The sequence below is a fragment of the Gigantopelta aegis genome, chromosome 10 (assembly GCF_016097555.1).
Source record: "Gigantopelta aegis isolate Gae_Host chromosome 10, Gae_host_genome, whole genome shotgun sequence".
NCBI lineage: Eukaryota > Metazoa > Mollusca > Gastropoda > Neomphalida > Peltospiridae > Gigantopelta > Gigantopelta aegis.
Window position 1 is genome coordinate 33,816,128 of NC_054708.1, and position 19,978 is coordinate 33,836,105.

The window sequence follows — 19,978 nt, forward strand, 5'->3', positions numbered from 1 at the left end:
TGTTGAGTCCGTCGTTAAATAAAACATTTCTTTCCAATTCATTTTTTCATAGCTTGCATAAGCAAATATAAATTTGTTTATAGCCAACACTGACCAGTTGGCAGGCATTATTTCAGAGGGTAAAAATCCATACCCTCAAATGCTTTGTGTATGGATACATATTATCGAAATAGCTAAATAATAAAAAAAATTCAGAAACATTAGACATAATGTTCCTGTATGCTTTTTCAAACACACCAAACCAACTTTGCATCTTCAGTACAAAACATGCAATGACTTTGGCTGCCTTCGCTGGCCAAGATACAGACTGACTGTATATACCCTCAAATAATTCTTGGACAAAAATCCTGGTAGTGAATGAGCAAGTTCACAAGTTTACAACTCAACTGTTTCATTATATCCATGCACCTGACTCTTACTTGAGTTCAAGCAGGCTTGTTTAATATGTTATAGTTTAATATACAGTTGATCAAGTGGTTAAATAGAACAATGTTGTTTTTTCACAATTAAAATTCCATGTTTGATAAAAATGTATGCATGTTTCTAAAAATTTAAGTTGGAGACATTAGATCAAATCTGTATCTGAAACTATGATTATGATGTATGATGCTGAATTTAATAGAATATTATATTATTAGTTTTCTTGCTATTTTTCACAGGCACATGCACACATGGACAGACACATCACGTGGACAGACACATCACGTGGACAGACACATCACGTGGACAGACACATCACGTGGACATGCACATCACGTGGACATGCACATCACGTGGACAGACACATCACGTGGACATGCACATCACGTGGACATGCACATCACGTGGACAGACACATCACGTGGACATGCACATCACGTGGACAGACACATCACGTGGACATGCACATCACGTGGACATGCACATCACGTGGACATGCACATCACGTGGACAGACACATCACGTGGACATGCACATCACGTGGACATGCACATCACGTGGACATGCACATCACGTGGACATGCACATCACGTGGACATGCATCACGTGGACAGACACATCACGTGGACATGCACATCACGTGGACATGCACATCACGTGGACATGCACATCACGTGGACAGACACATCACGTGGACATGCACATCACGTGGACATGCACATCACGTGGACATGCACATCACGTGGACATGCACATCACGTGGACATGCACATCACGTGGACATGCACATCACGTGGACATGCACATCACGTGGACATGCACATCACGTGGACATGCACATCACGTCACACATCACGTGGACAGACACATCACGTGGACATGCACATGGACATGCACATCACGTGGACATGCACATCACGTGGACATGCACATCACGTGGACATGCACATCACGTGGACATGCACATCACGTGGACAGACACATCACGTGGACATGCACATCACGTGGACATGCACATCACGTGGACATGCACATCACGTGGACATGCACATCACGTGGACATGCACATCACGTGGACATGCACATCACGTGGACATGCACATCACGTGGACATGCACATCACGTGGACATGCACATCACGTGGACATGCACATCACGTGGACATGCACATCACGTGGACATGCACATCACATGGACATGCACATCACATGGACATGCACATCAAGTGGACACACACATCCCATGGACATGCACATCCCATGGACATACACATACACAGCCCATGGACATGCACATCACATGGACATAAACATCCCATGGACATACACATCCCATGGACATGCACATCACGTGGACATGCACATCACATGGACATGCATATCATCAAGTGGACATACACATCCCATGGACATACACATCCCATGGACATACACATCCCATGAACATAAACATCACATGGACATACACATACACAGCCCATGGACATACACATCCCATGGACATACACATACACAGCCCATGGACATACACATCCCATGGACATACACATCCCATGAACATAAACATCACATGGACATAAACATCCCATGGACATACACATCCCATGGACATGCACATCACGTGGACATGCACATCACATGGACATGCATATCAAGTGGACATACACATCCCATGGACATACACATCCCATGGACATACACATCCCATGGACATACACATACACAGCCCATGGACATACACATCCCATGGACATACACATACACAGCCCATGGACATACACATCCCATGGACATACACATCCCATGAACATAAACATCACATGGACATAAACATCCCATGGACATACACATCCCATGGACATGCACATCACGTGGACATGCACATCACATGGACATGCATATCAAGTGGACATACACATCCCATGGACATACACATCCCATGGACATACACATCCCATGAACATAAACATCACATGGACATACACATACACAGCCCATGGACATACACATCCCATGGACATACACATACACAGCCCATGGACATACACATCCCATGGACATACACATCCCATGAACATAAACATCACATGGACATAAACATCACATGGACATACACATCCCATGGACATGCACATCACGTGGATATGCACATCACATGGACATGCATATCAAGTGGACATACACATCCCATGGACATACACATCCCATGGACATACACATCCCATGGACATACACATACACAGCCCATGGACATACACATCCCATGGACATACACATACACAGCCCATGGACATACACATCCCATGGACATACACATCCCATGAACATAAACATCACATGGACATAAACATCCCATGGACATACACATCCCATGGACATGCACATCACGTGGATATGCACATCACATGGACATGCATATCAAGTGGACATACACATCCCATGGACATACACATCCCATGGACATACACATCCCATGAACATAAACATCACATGGACATACACATACACAGCCCATGGACATACACATCCCATGGACATACACATACACAGCCCATGGACATACACATCCCATGGACATACACATCCCATGAACATAAACATCACATGGACATAAACATCCCATGGACATACACATCCCATGGACATGCACATCACGTGGATATGCACATCACATGGACATGCATATCAAGTGGACATACACATCCCATGGACATACACATCCCATGGACATACACATCCCATGGACATACACATACACAGCCCATGGACATACACATCCCATGGACATACACATACACAGCCCATGGACATACACATCCCATGGACATACACATCCCATGAACATAAACATCACATGGACATAAACATCCCATGGACATACACATCCCATGGACATGCACATCACGTGGATATGCACATCACATGGACATGCATATCAAGTGGACATACACATCCCATGGACATACACATCCCATGGACATACACATCCCATGAACATAAACATCACATGGACATACACATACACAGCCCATGGACATACACATCCCATGGACATACACATACACAGCCCATGGACATACACATCCCATGGACATACACATCCCATGAACATAAACATCACATGGACATAAACATCCCATGGACATACACATCCCATGGACATGCACATCACGTGGATATGCACATCACATGGACATGCATATCAAGTGGACATACACATCACATGGACATACACATCCCATGGACATACACATCCCATGAACATAAACATCCCATGGACATACACATCCCATGGACATACACATCCCATGGACATACACATACACAGCCCATGGACATGCACAGCCCATGGACATAAACATCACATGGACATAAACATCCCATGGACATACACACCCCATGGACATACACATCACATGAACATACACAGCCCAATGTCATGACATACACCTGTAAGGAATTACTTGACATAACATTATGACTAAAAAGAGCTTTAAAATGGTACTTTGTATATTTGTCCTATTTCATGTTCCAGCCAGTGCACCTATCAAAGGTCATGGTATGTGCTACCCTGTCTGTAGGATGGTGCATATAAAAGATCCCTTGCTACTAATGAAAAAATGTAGCGGGTTTCGTCTCTAAGACTATATGTCAAAATTACCAAATGTTTGACATCTAACAGCTGATGATCAATAAATCAATCTGCTCTAGTGGTGTAGTTAAACAAAATACACTTTTCTCTCTCTCGTGTATTTGTCCATCAAAATGGCCCAAAATCAAAATGGTATCCTTATTATTATTATTTTTTTAAATTATACAAATGCTATTTAAAGACACAAAATCAGATAGAAGTTACTCTGTGGTCAATCAAACAGAAACGTCTCCACACATTATTATTCAGTGGGTATTCAAACCGACGATGCACCGTGGCATTTATTTTCTAATTAAGTCATTTTATGTGGGCTATAAACCTTAAAATAATATTAATGCAGACTTTACATGGCTGTTTATGGAAGCAGTTGATTAGTTTGGCAGAGATAATGACATTAGACAAAAGAGTGCCCAATTTGACGCAATACTGTATAGATAAATCGATCAGATGCAGCTCTAGTGCAGCAAGTGCTATATTCGGGATTGTCACTTTGACAACCAGGGGCTTTCCGCCTGCCGTGGCGGTTCCTCTTTTCAAAACATTTGCAGAGTATGGTGTCATCAATCATCTTTTTAGGAAGGATGCGCCCAATAAATCATGAAGTTAATGTGGGCATGTTATTAATGAAAAAAAAATGCAACCAATATTTATAAATTATATGCATTGGCACAATAATTACATATTATATATATATATTTTTTTATCAATAACACCACAAAAAAAGAAAAAGAAAAAAAAAGATGAAGAAATGTACTCTGTATTATGATAAGTACACATGTACCGGGTATCATGATTTATTACTTACAACAGTGTTAACAGTATTTTGAGGAAAACTTTTAATGAATTTTCTTTCTTTTTTTAAATACATAAGGCAAGTTGTAGGTTTTTGTTTAAACCTCAAAATATATGAGTCACCTTAGGGTGTAAATTTGTAATAGAAATTATTTCATGCTTCTTTTTTTTTCGAATACAATTTTTATGTCAACAAATGATGAGTGAAAATCATATTTTCACTAACTGTAGATTAATGAGTGAAATTATGTTTTTCACAAATCATGAATGTTGAGCCTTGCACAACCACTCTACAACTGAGCTACAACCTCCAGCCACCACCACCAAAAAAACAGATAGAAAAACCCATATACAGTCAGCATAAAAAAAAAAAAAACACCGACTATGGGCGTTCAAAGTTTGTTTTTGTTTGACACCACTAGAGCACATTAATTTATTAATTATCGGCTACTGGATGTCAAATATTTAGAAATTTTGACATATAGTCTTAAACAGGAAGCCCACTATACTTAGCAGCAAGGCACGTTTTATATGCACCATCCCACAGACAGGATGGCACATACCATGGCCTTAGGTATACCAGTCGTGGTGCACTGGGACGAAAAATAACCCAATGGGCCCACCAATGGGGATCGATCCCCCACTGACTGTGCACCAAGTGAGTGCTCTATCACTGGGCTGCGTCCAGCCACCACACTGACTATGAAGTGACTGTAATGAATAACATAGATCTATGTATTATTAAAAACAATACCTTGCATGACATACCATTTATTGAATTAAATATATTTGTAATTATACTGTTGTCATGGTAACAAAAATGGTATACATTTTGGAGGTCTACAAAAATAATTAATATCAATATATTCTCTGATAATTAGTATAAATGCATGAAGCTTATATTTTAAAAAATTTCAAAACTGTTGATCTTTTGAAAAATATAGCTACATATACATTATAGTCATCAGCAAACACATGATGATGGTGCAATGCAAAAGCAAACCAATTAAGTGAGGTTATTAATGAATTATTAATATTACGAGTTGGTCAAAATACAACAACCAATGTTTATTTTAAAGGTAGCACTTTACAGAATATATATTAAACAATATATTTGTACATACCCCCTCTCACTTTATCTATATATTAATGGCTCTCAAAATATTTAGTAACAGATTTGTCTCATTTTTAGTTGATTTTCTTTCCTTTTAATTCACAACAGTGTCAATTTTGAAGAAAAAAAGAGAGAATAAATCCTATTAAACTGAAAACAGAATATGAATATTATAACTAAATAATAGTAGGGAATATGAAAGAAATAATACTTATACACTAACAAATTATTTAATAGATCAAGGCAAAACAGTTAGAAAAAACGAATGAGAAAAATTACATGGTTGTGCAGATGGCCATGTTGGAGACAACAATATCTTATCATAAAGATAGACATCCTTAAAACTGTCACACCCAAATGAAATGGAACTCATCTGAGGAGGACTTCAAAGGCCAATGCTGTAATTAACAATATTAAGTGAGACAAACATATTTCACTCACACGTATCAGTGAAATAGAGCTAATTAATTGGTAATATGAGTAGTCTTTTAAAGACTCATAATGGGGACATAGTTAACAAGATATGTAATATATATTGGGTGCCACCCCCACACCCCCACAATAACCCTACTGAATATGAAATTGGCTAAAACGTATGGGGAGTGTACTTTTAATATTTCACACTCATTAACACTGTACACATGCATGTATATGGATATTTGCCACGTTCAGCGAAAATGGTAGGCCAACAGGTCAAATATTGTTAAAATAGCAGCCAATTCAAAATTGTAAGTAAAAAAATGTGACACTAAAAGCTAAGTGAAATTTTATGTACCTTAAACTTTGTTAACAGCATAGCAGTATTCACTGTGAATGAACTAACTGACAAACTAAGAGATAAATCGGGAGAAATCACGTTGGAAGACATCAGAAAATTGATTTTCCCATGAAAAAAACACATTTAAAAATAAAAGTCTAAGAACAAGGCCGTGGACACATTGACCACCTTTTCAAGTAAACAAAAGTAGATACAAATTTCACTTGGGTGTTCGCATCAAATTTTTGACTTACAATTTTGAATCTTGAATTTTAATAATACCTGACCTAGCTATGGGCCTAAAATTGTCACTGATCCACATAGTAATGGGTATGAAATAACAAAGGTAGAGTCCATATACTTTTTAAATAATTCTATATTCAATAGGGTTATCTTTTTTTTGGGGTGGGGGGGGGGGGGGGGGGGTGGGGGGTGGGGTGGGGGGTGAGATAACCCGATACATTTGTAAGCTGAAAAACAAATAAAAATTAATTAATTTGAGCACTGTTTCAAAGACCTGTAATGGGCACACAATTATGAGTTAACAAGGTGTAAAATATTACAGAAACATTTGTGACAACATGTCATGTAGACCAAGAACATACATGTTCAGCATACATGTATGTATGTATACATGTATGTTTGTACACAATGTGGAAAATCAATAAGAAATAACTAAATTTGAGCAGTGTTTTAAAGGCTTATAATGGGAAAACAATTAACCAGATTTTGCAATATATTAAACAAAGATAAAAAAAAATAAAAAAATAACTAAATCTGAGTAGTTTCAAACATTCATAATGGGGATACAATTAACAGAATGTATAATACATTACAGGACTATTTTAACTGTAAAATAATTAAAATTCAGCAGTATTTAAAAAAAACCCTTATATGGTAGACACAGTTAACAAGATGTGTAATATAGCTGAACTCCTCTAAACTGGACACCCTTAGCACCAAGTAAAAAGTCTGGTTTTAAGAGGTATCCGGTTTTGAGAGGTTCTCTTCTGCACAGATATTTAAAAAGGACCATGAAAAACATCCGATTTACAGAGTCCGGTTTGAGAAGTTTCACTGTATTAAAGAAAGAGAAAAACAAATGAAAATAAAGGAAATTTGATACTTATATAAGGACAAACTTAACAAGATGTGTAATATATTAACGAATGATGAAAACAAATAAAAAATAACTAATTTGAGCAGCGTTTCAAAGATTCATATTGGAAAAAATCACCAATATGATGTATAATGTAAGAAAGAAAGATGATTTTAATAGCATAAAACACATGGAAAATAACTCATTTGAGCAGCTTTTCAAAGATTCATATTGAGACAATCATTAATATTATAATATAAGAAAGAAAGACGATTTTAATAGCATAAAACATATGGAAATTAACTCATTTGAGCAGCATTTCAAACATTCATATTGGGAAAATCATCAATATACTGTATAATATAAGAAAGATGATTTTAATAGCATAAAACACATGGAAAATAATTCATTTGAGCAGCATTTCAAAGATTCAGACTGGGATACCATCAATAGGATGTATAATATAACAAAGAACAATGACCTTAAGAGCTTAAAACAAGTGGAAAATAACTCATTTGAGCAGTGCTTCAAGGCCTGTCACATTATACGTTGCGTGCCGTAATAGCTTTGCAATAGAATTTGTTGCCAGTCTAATGGTGACATTAATGATAGCCAAGCTGCTTTAATACGCACCTGGTGCAGTAGTCGCAGTCACGCACACTGCTGCTGCCGCTGCCGTCATAATCCATATTGCGTATGTGTGGATTAACTCGCGGGGATGTCCAGATGTGGGAGTCCAATCGGATATACACACGGACGTATTACTCTTCTGTCTCCACTCCTCAGCTTCATGTAAATGAGCCGTCTATTCCCGATGGAAATGACAAATGCACAACATGTCCACGTCCAGTGCGAGAACGCACTTCATTATTAGCAACAAGCCTGCAATTTGCTCCCTGCAGCTGCTGTTGTGAGCACACATAACCAACCCACACCACACCACACATACGACATACGGCCACAGCTCCCCGTTAGTACTAACCTTGCCAGATTCAAATCGTGTTTGTGGTACTCGAGCGCTTTGGCGTATTCCTGAAGATAGAAGTACGCATTGCCGAGCTGACTGTAGATGGCGCTCAGTGTCCTCAGGTCGTCCGTTCCCACTTGGACGGCAGTCTCAAAAAACTGAACACCAGTGCGGCAGTCTCCAGCTTTGCAAAGTCTTTCGCCTTCCAATGCCAGCTCCATACATGTGCATTCCCCATGCTGTAGAGAGAGAGAAAAGAGAGAAAAGACTCCAATGATTTCAATCCAGAATCAATAACATTGTTCACATCACAGCCCCCTAAGTCATGATACTTTGCTGAGAGGTAGCTTTCCAAATGAAATTAACTTAATAATAAATGCCTCTGTATGAAATAATTCTGATTGAAATGCATTTTTAAAGGATTTTTCCAAATATTTTGATCAGGATTACAAAGGGAGATTTCCACCTCAAACAAAAATGCACTAATGGTATGAAGTTGATAAATGACAATAAATTCAAGAGGGGAGGGTTCTTCTTGCTGTATGTGCAGGATGTACATGCAATGATGCATGTAATTCAATTCATCCAAGGTTTCTTCCCAACCCAACCAAAAACGTTTGTTTTAAAGTTTGTGATGTTTAACGACACCACTAAATCACATTGATTAATTAATCATCGGCTATTGGATGTCACACATTTGGTAATTCTGACTCATAGACATCAGAAGAAACTCACTACATTTTTCCTAATGCAGCAAGAGATTTTTTATAGTCACTTTCCCAAAGACAGGAAAGCACATACCATGGCCTTTGACAACATAATTTCTTACACACCCGTTGGTGAGAACACCATGCGTTATTTTTTAATAACACGTGGTTGTTTACACATGTATGTGTGTTAACAATTTCAAGACATACGACTAGCTGGTGGTGACCAGGTTACCACTGCCATACATCCAATGAAAAACTACACAGTGGAAACTGATTACACTGTGACATATAGTTAACCTGACAATTATGGATCTGTGACATATACATGTGTAAGTTAGCTACAAGTGCAATGGCTGTAAATAACTTTTAGTCGAAAAAGATGTAAAAATTTACTTAAAACCTGTTTTTGAGGATATGCAAGAAATAGAATAATACATTCATGTCTGTTAGATACCATTTATCTCACAACTCGTTTAAAAACATATCAAACTTGCTTTCGCTCATTAGATACATTTTAAAACAACTCGTTGTGAGATAAATGGTATCTAATGGCCACTCATATATTATTCTCTGGCTAAACTTATTTACATATAAAAGAAACATTGCTAGTTTTGGGTTTCCTCCCTTGACCAAGAGTTGAAATAACTACTAGTATGTGTTAGACACCAAATGGCTGGAGTTGAAACGTGCTGAGGTGTCATAAAGCAAATATTTCCTTGCTTTGCTTTTCCAATTGCAGTTATTCATGTGTGACCATTGGTACGACTTATCAACAAAACAACCCAGGGCCAGCTCTGGGTAAGCAGAAATGTTCGCCAAGTTATCTATTAAACTTAAAAAATATATCAAAATTCTAGCAATTTTCGAACAAAATAACAATTCACTACATGAAATTATTTCGCCAAATTAAACTAAAATTTGCCGATTGTTTTTAAACTTCGCAATTGGCATATTTAGTGACTGCCAGAGATAGCCCTGCAAACTCATCAAGCTTAACACTGCTTAACCATAATCTTGGTGTTAGGTCATCCTAATAGTCAGGGTGCCAAGCAGCACTTTATATTTACTCGCCAACTGTCACTCGCCAGATATAACATGTCAAGAATTAATATGGATAAGCATACACTTGAAGCATTGTCATTAATAAAGCATTTAAAAGTTCAAAACACCTCGAATCTTTGAGTGTGGTAGCCCATTGAGAATACCTCAAGTGATTTCGGTTTATCTGACATCATGTGTGATTTGCAAATAGTCCAAACTGGAAATTTATGTTTATGTTTATAGTTTTGATTGTCAATTACTGTACTGCCTGACTGATACTGTAAAACAAACATAATGAAAGCCAGGTGCTGGCAAAATTACCTACTTGCCAAACGACATGTTTGTTTTGTAAATTTTAATTGCCATAGCTTAATTTCACCCTCATAGGTGAGTGTTTTATTCATAATATTGCACCCTGTAACAACCATCTATTCACCAGTTCCAGTATCACTGATATGACAACCAGCTAGGCCAGGACTTAAAAACACTGACCATAACTTAAAACAAGTTAAACAAGAACAGAAGACCTTAACCTACAGGTTATATATCAAGGCTAGCTCTGCCACTTGCTAATTTTATTTTAATTTGGCGAAAACATTTAATGTAATTATTGATATTTTGTTGGAAAATAAAGTGGATTTTTGCCATTTTTGCAGTTTAGTAGATAATTTGGCAAAATGTTTTGCTCAGCCAGAGGTAGCCCTGGGTTATGACCCACTGATAAAATGAAGAAACATCTGTATGGTTATACATATACCATCTGTCAAACAAATTATAAATACATGCATCTGAAAGAAAGTGATCCTCAAATTTAGGATAACATTAAACAGTTTTGTAGGTCTTTTATTTCTATTTCCTGTAAGCAAAACAACATCATTTGCCAATACATGTAGTTTCACTTTTATAAAGGCGGTGTAAATATTACTTAGTACCCAAGATGTAATAATAATGAACACCATGCACAACTTTTTTCTTTTCTGTTTTTTGTAAGTGGTGATATTCCCAAACAATGAAAGGTCTCCAATCTTTTCATATGAATTGCAAAATAAATAAGAGTAAGTGAAAATGATCAGTTATGTCTGTTTAAATCTGCGACCAAAAACAAAAATGGCAGGTGACAGTTATAATGTTAAAAAAATATATATATATAGTCGACGTTGTTATCACATGAAAATTACTTTAGTGCCAAATGACAATTTTAGTCAATGATTGTGGATGTTTTCATTGTTCAATTACAGTATACATTTTATTGTATGTATAAAATTAACAAAATGACATGGGTATATTATTTTATTCAAGGTGTTAATAAAACTGATTATTTATGAGTATTCACAGATTCTTTTTTATTATTATTTTATTACTTATATTTATTTATTATCTTTATAAGGCAGTTGGCAGAGCACGAAGGCAAACTATTCCTTCAAAAGAGGGTCATGAAGGTGACCAATCTGATTAAAATTAATTCTACTGGTCTACCAGTAAATCTAACAGCATTGCGTGTCCAGACTACCGTGTCCAGGTGACATTTCATCTACAAATAACAATTTAAATATCGACCAATTACACTTCGTCTTTTATAGCGTTATTGGGGAGCATACCAATTCTAAAAATATTGGGCGAGACTATTTATGCAATAGGCGAACTTGGAGCTAATTTTCATTAGATTGGAAGGTGACTAATTTTTATCAAGTTTTCTCAAAGAAAAATAATAACCCTGATACCTTTGGCTCTAGCCTATGCAATTTGATGAATACGGATGCTTTTTATCATATTAGGCTAACAATGATAATTTTACTATGTCTTACACACACATGAACAACATGGAATGTATAGGAAGGGCACATGCAGTGGTAAACCAGATAGGGCACCAAAGCATTTTTCTTGCTATCACCATTTCTGATTTTCGGGGTACAACGTCAAGTAAGGAGGGCGACCACAGCACGTGCCATGGTAAAATTTGAACCCTGACGTACATGTATGTAACCTGCAACAACCAACCAATGGGGCTTTTTTCACATGTATATTCATAGAGAACGTCTGATGCTACAATCCACCATAAATTATGCGAGCATTCTAACACTGAGCTCGAAATGTACATCGTACCCCTTTATCAATAACAAAGTGCATTCTAACTCTGAGCTCGAAATGTACATCGTACCCCTTTATCAATAACAAAGTGCATTCTAACTCTGAGCTTGAAATGTACATCGTACCCCTTTATCAATAACAAAGTGCATTCTAACTCTGAGCTCGAAATGTACATCATACCCCTTTATCAATAACAAGGTGCATTCCGACACCGAGCTCAAAATGTACATCGTACCCCTTTATCAATAACAAAGTGCATTCCGACACTGAGCTCGAAATGTACATCGTACCCCTTTATCAATAACAAGGTGCATTCCGACACCGAGCTCGAAATGTACATCATACCCCTTTATCAATAACAAGGTGCATTCCGACACCGAGCTCGAAATGTACATCATACCCCTTTATCAATAACAAGGTGCATTCCGACACCGAGCTCAAAATGTACATCGTACCCCTTTATCAATAACAAAGTGCATTCCGACACCGAGCTCGAAATGTACATCGTACCCCTTTATCAATAACAAGGTGCATTCCGACACCGAGCTCGAAATGTACATCGTACCCCTTTATCAATAACAAGGTGCATTCCGACACCGAGCTCGAAATGTACATCGTACCCCTTTATCAATAACAAGGTGCATTCCGACACCGAGCTCAAAATGTACATCGTACCCCTTTATCAATAACAAAGTGCATTCCAACACCGAGCTCGAAATGTACATCGTACTCCTTTATCAATAACAAAGTGCATTCCGACACCGAGCTCGAAATGTACATCGTACCCCTTTATCAATAACAAAAGTGCATTCCGACACCGAGCTCGAAATGTACATCGTACCCCTTTATCAATAACAAGGTGCATTCCGACACTGAGCTCAAAATGTACATCGTACCCCTTTATCAATAACAAAGTGCATTCCGACACTGAGCTCGAAATGTACATCGTACCCCTTTATCAATAACAAAGTGCATTCCGACACTGAGCTCGAAATGTACATCGTACCCCTTTATCAATAACAAGGTGCATTCCGACACTGAGCTCGAAATGTACATCGTACCCCTTTATCAATAACAAAGTGCATTCTGACACTGAGCTCGAAATGTATATCATGTACCCCTTTATCAATAACAAAGTGCATTCCGACACTGAGCTCGAAATGTACATCGTACCCCTTTATCAATAACAAAGTGCATTCCAACACTAAGCTCGAAATGTACATCGTACCCCTTTATCAATAACAAGGTGCATTCCGACACTGAGCTCGAAATGTATATCGTACCCCTTTATCAATAACAAAGTGCATTCCGACACTGAGCTCGAAATGTACATCGTACCCCTTTATCAATAACAAGGTGCATTCTGACACTGAGCTCAAAATGTACATCGTACCCCTTTATCAATAACAAAGTGCATTCCGACACTGAGCTTGAAATGTATATCATACCCCTTTATCAATAACAAAGTGCATTCTAACACTGAGCTCGAAATGTATATCATACCCCTTTATCAATAACAAAGTGCATTCTAACACTGAGCTCGAAATGTACATGCATACCCCTTTATCAATAACAAAGTGCATTCTGACACTGAGCTCGAAATGTACATCATACCCTTTATCATGTACATCGTACCCCTTTATCAATAACAAAGTGCATTCCGACACTGAGCTCGAAATGTACATCGTACCCCTTTATCAATAACAAAGTGCATTCCGACACTGAGCTCGAAATGTACATCGTACCCCTTTATCAATAACAAGGTGCATTCCGACACTGAGCTCGAAATGTATATCGTACCCCTTTATCAATAACAAAGTGCATTCCGACACTGAGCTCGAAATGTACATCGTACCCCTTTATCAATAACAAAGTGCATTCCGACACTGAGCTCGAAATGTACATCATACCCTTTATCAATAACAAGGTGCATTCCGACACTGAGCTGGAAATGTACATCGTACCCCTTTATCAATAACAAGGTGCTTTCCGACACTGAGCTGGAAATGTACATCGTACCCCTTTATCAATAACAAGGTGCATTCCGACACTGAGCTCGAAATGTACATCTTACCCATTTATCAATAACAAAGTGCATTCCGACACTGAGCTCGAAATGTACATCTTACCCCTTTATCAATAACAAAGTGCATTCCGACACTGAGCTCGAAATGTACATCATACCCCTTTATCAATAACAAAGTGCATTCCGACACTGAGCTCGAAATGTACATCATACCCTTTATCAATTACAAAGTGCATTCTAACTCTGAGCTCGAAATGTACATCGTACCCCTTTATCAATAACAAAGTGCATTCCGAGACTGAGCTAGAAATGTACATCGTACCCCTTTATCAATAACAAGGTGCATTCCGACACTGAGCTCAAAATGTACATCGTACCCCTTTATCAATAACAAAGTGCATTCCGACACTGAGCTTGAAATGTATATCATACTTCTTTATCAATAACAAAGTGCATTCTAACACTGAGCTCGAAATGTACATCATACCCCTTTATCAATAACAAAGTGCATTCTGACACTGAGCTCGAAATGTACATCATACCCTTTATCATGTACATCATACCCCTTTATCAATAACAAAGTGCATTCCGACACTGAGCTCGAAATGTACATCGTACCCCTTTATCAATAACAAAGTGCATTCCAACACTAAGCTCGAAATGTACATCGTACCCCTTTATCAATAACAAGGTGCATTCCGACACTGAGCTCAAAATGTACATCGTACCCCTTTATCAATAACAAAGTGCATTCCGACACTGAGCTCGAAATGTACATTGTACCCCTTTATCAATAACAAAGTGCATTCCGACACTGAGCTCGAAATGTACATCGTACCCCTTTATCAATAACAAGGTGCATTCCGACACTCAGCTCAAAATGTACATCGTACCCCTTTATCAATAACAAAGTGCATTCCGACACTGAGCTTGAAATGTATATCATACCCCTTTATCAATAACAAAGTGCATTCTAACACTAAGCTCGAAATGTACATCATACCCTTTATCAATAACAAAGTACCGATCTCGAAATGTACATCCCCCTTTATCAATAACAAAGTGCATTCCGACACTGAGCTCGAAATGTACATCGTACCCCTTTATCAATAACAAAGTGCATTCCGACACTGAGCTCGAAATGTACATCGTACCCCTTTATCAATAACAAGGTGCATTCCGACACTGAGCTCGAAATGTACATCGTACCCCTTTATCAATAACAAGATGCATTCCGACACTGAGCTCGAAATGTACATCGTACCCCTTTATCAATAACAAAGTGCATTCCGACACTGAGCTCGAAATGTACATCTTACCCCTTTATCAATAACAAAGTGCATTCTGACACTGAGCTCGAAATGTACATCTTACCCCTTTATCAATAACAAAGTGCATTCCGACACTGAGCTCGAAATGTACATTATACCCTTTATCAATTACAAAGTGCATTCTCACTCTGAGCTTGAAATGTACATCGTACCCCTTTATCAATAACAAAGTGCATTCCGAGACTGAGCTCGTAATGTACATCGTACCCCTTTATCAATAACAAGGTGCATTCCGACACTGAGCTCAAAATGTACATCGTACCCCTTTATCAATAACAAAGTGCATTCCGACACTGAGCTCGAAATGTACATCATACCCCTTTATCAATAACAAAGTGCATTCTGACACTGAGCTCGAAATGTACATCATACCCTTTATCATGTACATCGTACCCCTTTATCAATAACAAAGTGCATTCCGACACTGAGCTCGAAATACATCGTACATCAACAAAGTGCATTCCGACACTGATCGAAATGTACATCGTACCCCTTTATCAATAACAAAGTGCATTCCGACACTGAGCTCGAAATGTACATCGTACCCCTTTATCAATAACAAAGTGCATTCCGACACTGAGCTCGAAATGTACCCCTTTATCAATAACAAAGTGCATTCTGACACTGAGCTCGAAATGTTCATCATACCCTTTATCAATTACAAAGTGCATTCTAACTCTGAGCTCGAAATGTACATCATACCCCTTTATCAATAACATGGTTCATACAGACCTGGTGAACAGAAATTCCAGTACTTTTCAAGTATATTTTTCAGTTTTTCAAGTAGTCTTTGGCACAATGTTACAAGCAGTTTAACACACACACATCACTAGTTAACTACAGCTTACCGTTTTTCAGCACACGACTGGTTACCTGTCTCACTCATAAACCTGTTCAACTATTAGTAATGCACTGTTTCCAGTAGACAGCAGCCAGTCTACCGTAATCTTCACACTGTGGTGCATATAGCAAGCGCAACAAGGACTTGTATGCCAGTCTATCTATATCGGCAGCAACACATATCACTTCCGGGTTTTGATTACGACAAATACCCGAGAAATACTTATTATTTTTTCCAGATTTTAATCAGTAAGAGAGACATTCTGCTTGTAAAAAAACCCTCAAGTACATTTCGGCAATTTTCAAGTAGTTTTTAATGAAATTCCAGTACTTTTCCAGGACCTTTTCTGAATTTGCAAAATTCCAGTACTTTTCAAGTACTACGTCAAAATTCAAGGACTTTTCCAGGCCCATGCGAACCCTGAATAACAAAGTGCATTCTGACACTGAGCTCGAAATGTACATCATACCCCTTTATCAATAACAAAGTGCATTCCGACACTGAGCTCGAAATGTACATTGTACCCCTTTATCAATAACAAAGTGCATTCTGACACTGAGCTCCAAATGTACATTGTACCCCTTTATTAACCTTCTAAGTACTGCAGGCGAGATATCTCGCCCGACATCACGTCAGTCGACATACTGTATACTGTATACAGTGCATTCCCCAATTCATATTTCCTGCCGTTTTGCACACGACACTCACCGGAAACGGAAATATAATAAAAGAAAAAAGATTTTTTTTCAAAATGGTGGCTTTTGTTTTGATTTTTTTAACTGAAAATACCTTGAAATTGTCAGCAAGTATTTTTGCTTGACAACAATGGCAGCATGTCGCGGTCATTTTCAGGGATCGATAGCTGAGTGTGACAGCTAATTTGATAATAAATTTGATCGTTTTACCAACAACAAAATCACCAAATATTGCAATATGAATCGTAGTTCAGGTTTAAAAAAAAATTCTGGTCAGAAAACCACTGTTATCGGGAACAATGGACATAAATACTGGACAGCTGGACACAAATGCCTGTAAGTAAATGCAAATTTTTCGATTTTTTGTCTAATTTTAATCACCATTAGCTGATCTAAAAATAATACAAATTACAAAAACCCCACAGAAATAATACTTACCGATTCATATATGAACTTTATTTCATATATTTATAAAACATTTAAGTGAATACATGTGAGTAAAAATTATAAATTTGTACCCACTCAACATGATTTTTGTTAAAAATGAATCCAGTAGTCTAAAGGTTAATAACAAAGTGCATTATAACACCAATATGTCTAATGCCTATTTTATTTTTAAAATAAATCATAATACTAATCACTCTTTGGTGACAAACATGGGAATTTGATAGCACAGCTTTTGTGACGAAAAACCCCAACAAATTAATTTAAAAAAAGAAAAAGTAAAGAAAAAAATCAAGTGAAGCAATGGGTAATGACAGCTAGTGTTCAAGATTAAATATTTTGGGCATTATCGGAGTTGGATACTAACATTTCAAAATCTGGTATCCCACCTAAGAATTTAGTATCCCACTTAAATGAAATTTATAAATAACATCGTAACAAACTTGGACGACATTGTTCTCATTCCCAGTCTATTGCTACGCTGCAATCGAAATCGCGAATTCATGAAATTTGCAATCAAACGGAATCGGCAAAAAGATTTGCTGCATCTATTTTTGAGTAATACTGACATAAATTAATATTTAGCAGTAATATGTAAGTGTTTCTGACATTACTAATGATAAACGTACATGTATCAATTTTCTGCAGATGTGGAATTAATATCTCAAATAAAATTTAAACGCAGGAAACATCCAACAAAAATAATAGCGACTTAGCCGTTCCCAGTCTATTGCTACGCCGCTATTGTTCCAGTGTAGCATTAGATTGGGTACGAATTGGGGGAGATACTGTTATGACATAGCATTAGACTGGGTACGAGCTCAAAAAATACTGTTACTTAACTTCACCAGCAAAAAATAAAAAAGCAGAATTAAAATAACCCAACAACATTATATGGTATCCCGGTGGGATACTGGATTATTGAAGTCTGGTATCCAAAATTAAATTCTAGTATCCCCGGGATATCGGGATACCGTTAATCTCGAACACTGAATGAAGCAATGACATACATAATATATGAAAAAAAGAAAATACAAGAGAATAATTGCCTTGCAAGTTATTTGTAAAGATTTTGGTTATGAATATTTAAAAAAAATAAAATAAAAAATTAACTGATTTTTAAATAACTATACATGTATGCATATTCAGGGTTAGATATCACCTATGTTTCTAAACTAACAAAACAGTACATTTATTAATTCCTAATTTTAGAGTAAATAATTCCCTTTTTTAATATATAAAAAGATATTTTGAAAATGATATGCAACATTTAACAAAAACTCATTCCTTCCCCATAACATTTAATAATGCCAACAGATGAATTAATGTGAATGTAATGTATTATTAAGTAATAAGTACATGTGCAATATTACTCTTTTAAACTCGAACTTACCGTAATAAGATATTTTTTAAATGAAGTTGAAAATTCCCAACATTTTGTAAAACAATGCCGAAATATCCCAAAGTCAAACCCATGGGAGAAAAGTCAAATTTTATAAATAAATTAACCCTGATATTATAATAGTACAGAACATTTACAAGATCAAAAGACTGAATATGACCATTAACAAAAAATTAAATTTAAAGTTTGTTTTCTTAAAACACCACTTTAGAGCACACAGATTTAATAATCATTGACTATTGGATGTCAAACATTTGGCAATTTTGACATATAGTCTTAGAAAGGAAACCCCGCTACATTTTTCCATTAATCGCAAGAGATCTTTTATGTGCACCAATTCACAGACAGAACACATACCACAGCCTTTGATATACCGCTTGTGGTGAACTGGCTGGAATGAGAAATAACCCAGTGGGGCCCACAAACGGGGATTGATCCAAGACTGACCTCACATCAGGTGAGTGCTTTACCACAAATCTACGTCCCGCCCCTGAGCATTAACAAGGATACACTATTGATTGATTCTCATTTTATGCGTATCACAGTCAGCCATTGCTAAGAGTGTTTGCGGCTTGTTTTGACTGGCGTGAATGGAGTTTT

General features: G+C 37.2%; 1 protein-coding gene across 3 annotated transcripts in view; it reads right to left on the minus strand.

Moving 5' to 3' along the window:
• The window catches only part of LOC121383186 (G-protein-signaling modulator 2-like), a 152,433-nt gene that overhangs the window by 80,617 nt on the left and 51,838 nt on the right, over nt 1-19,978 (minus strand). For 2 of the 3 annotated variants that reach the window (XM_041513039.1, XM_041513040.1), the window contains exon 3: nt 8,816-9,039. In XM_041513039.1, coding sequence (XP_041368973.1) covers nt 8,816-9,039 — 224 coding nt within the window. Of the gene's footprint in view, nt 1-8,466; nt 8,767-8,815; nt 9,040-19,978 lie in introns of those variants that run through there. The other variant, XM_041513041.1, reaches the window with a different exon arrangement.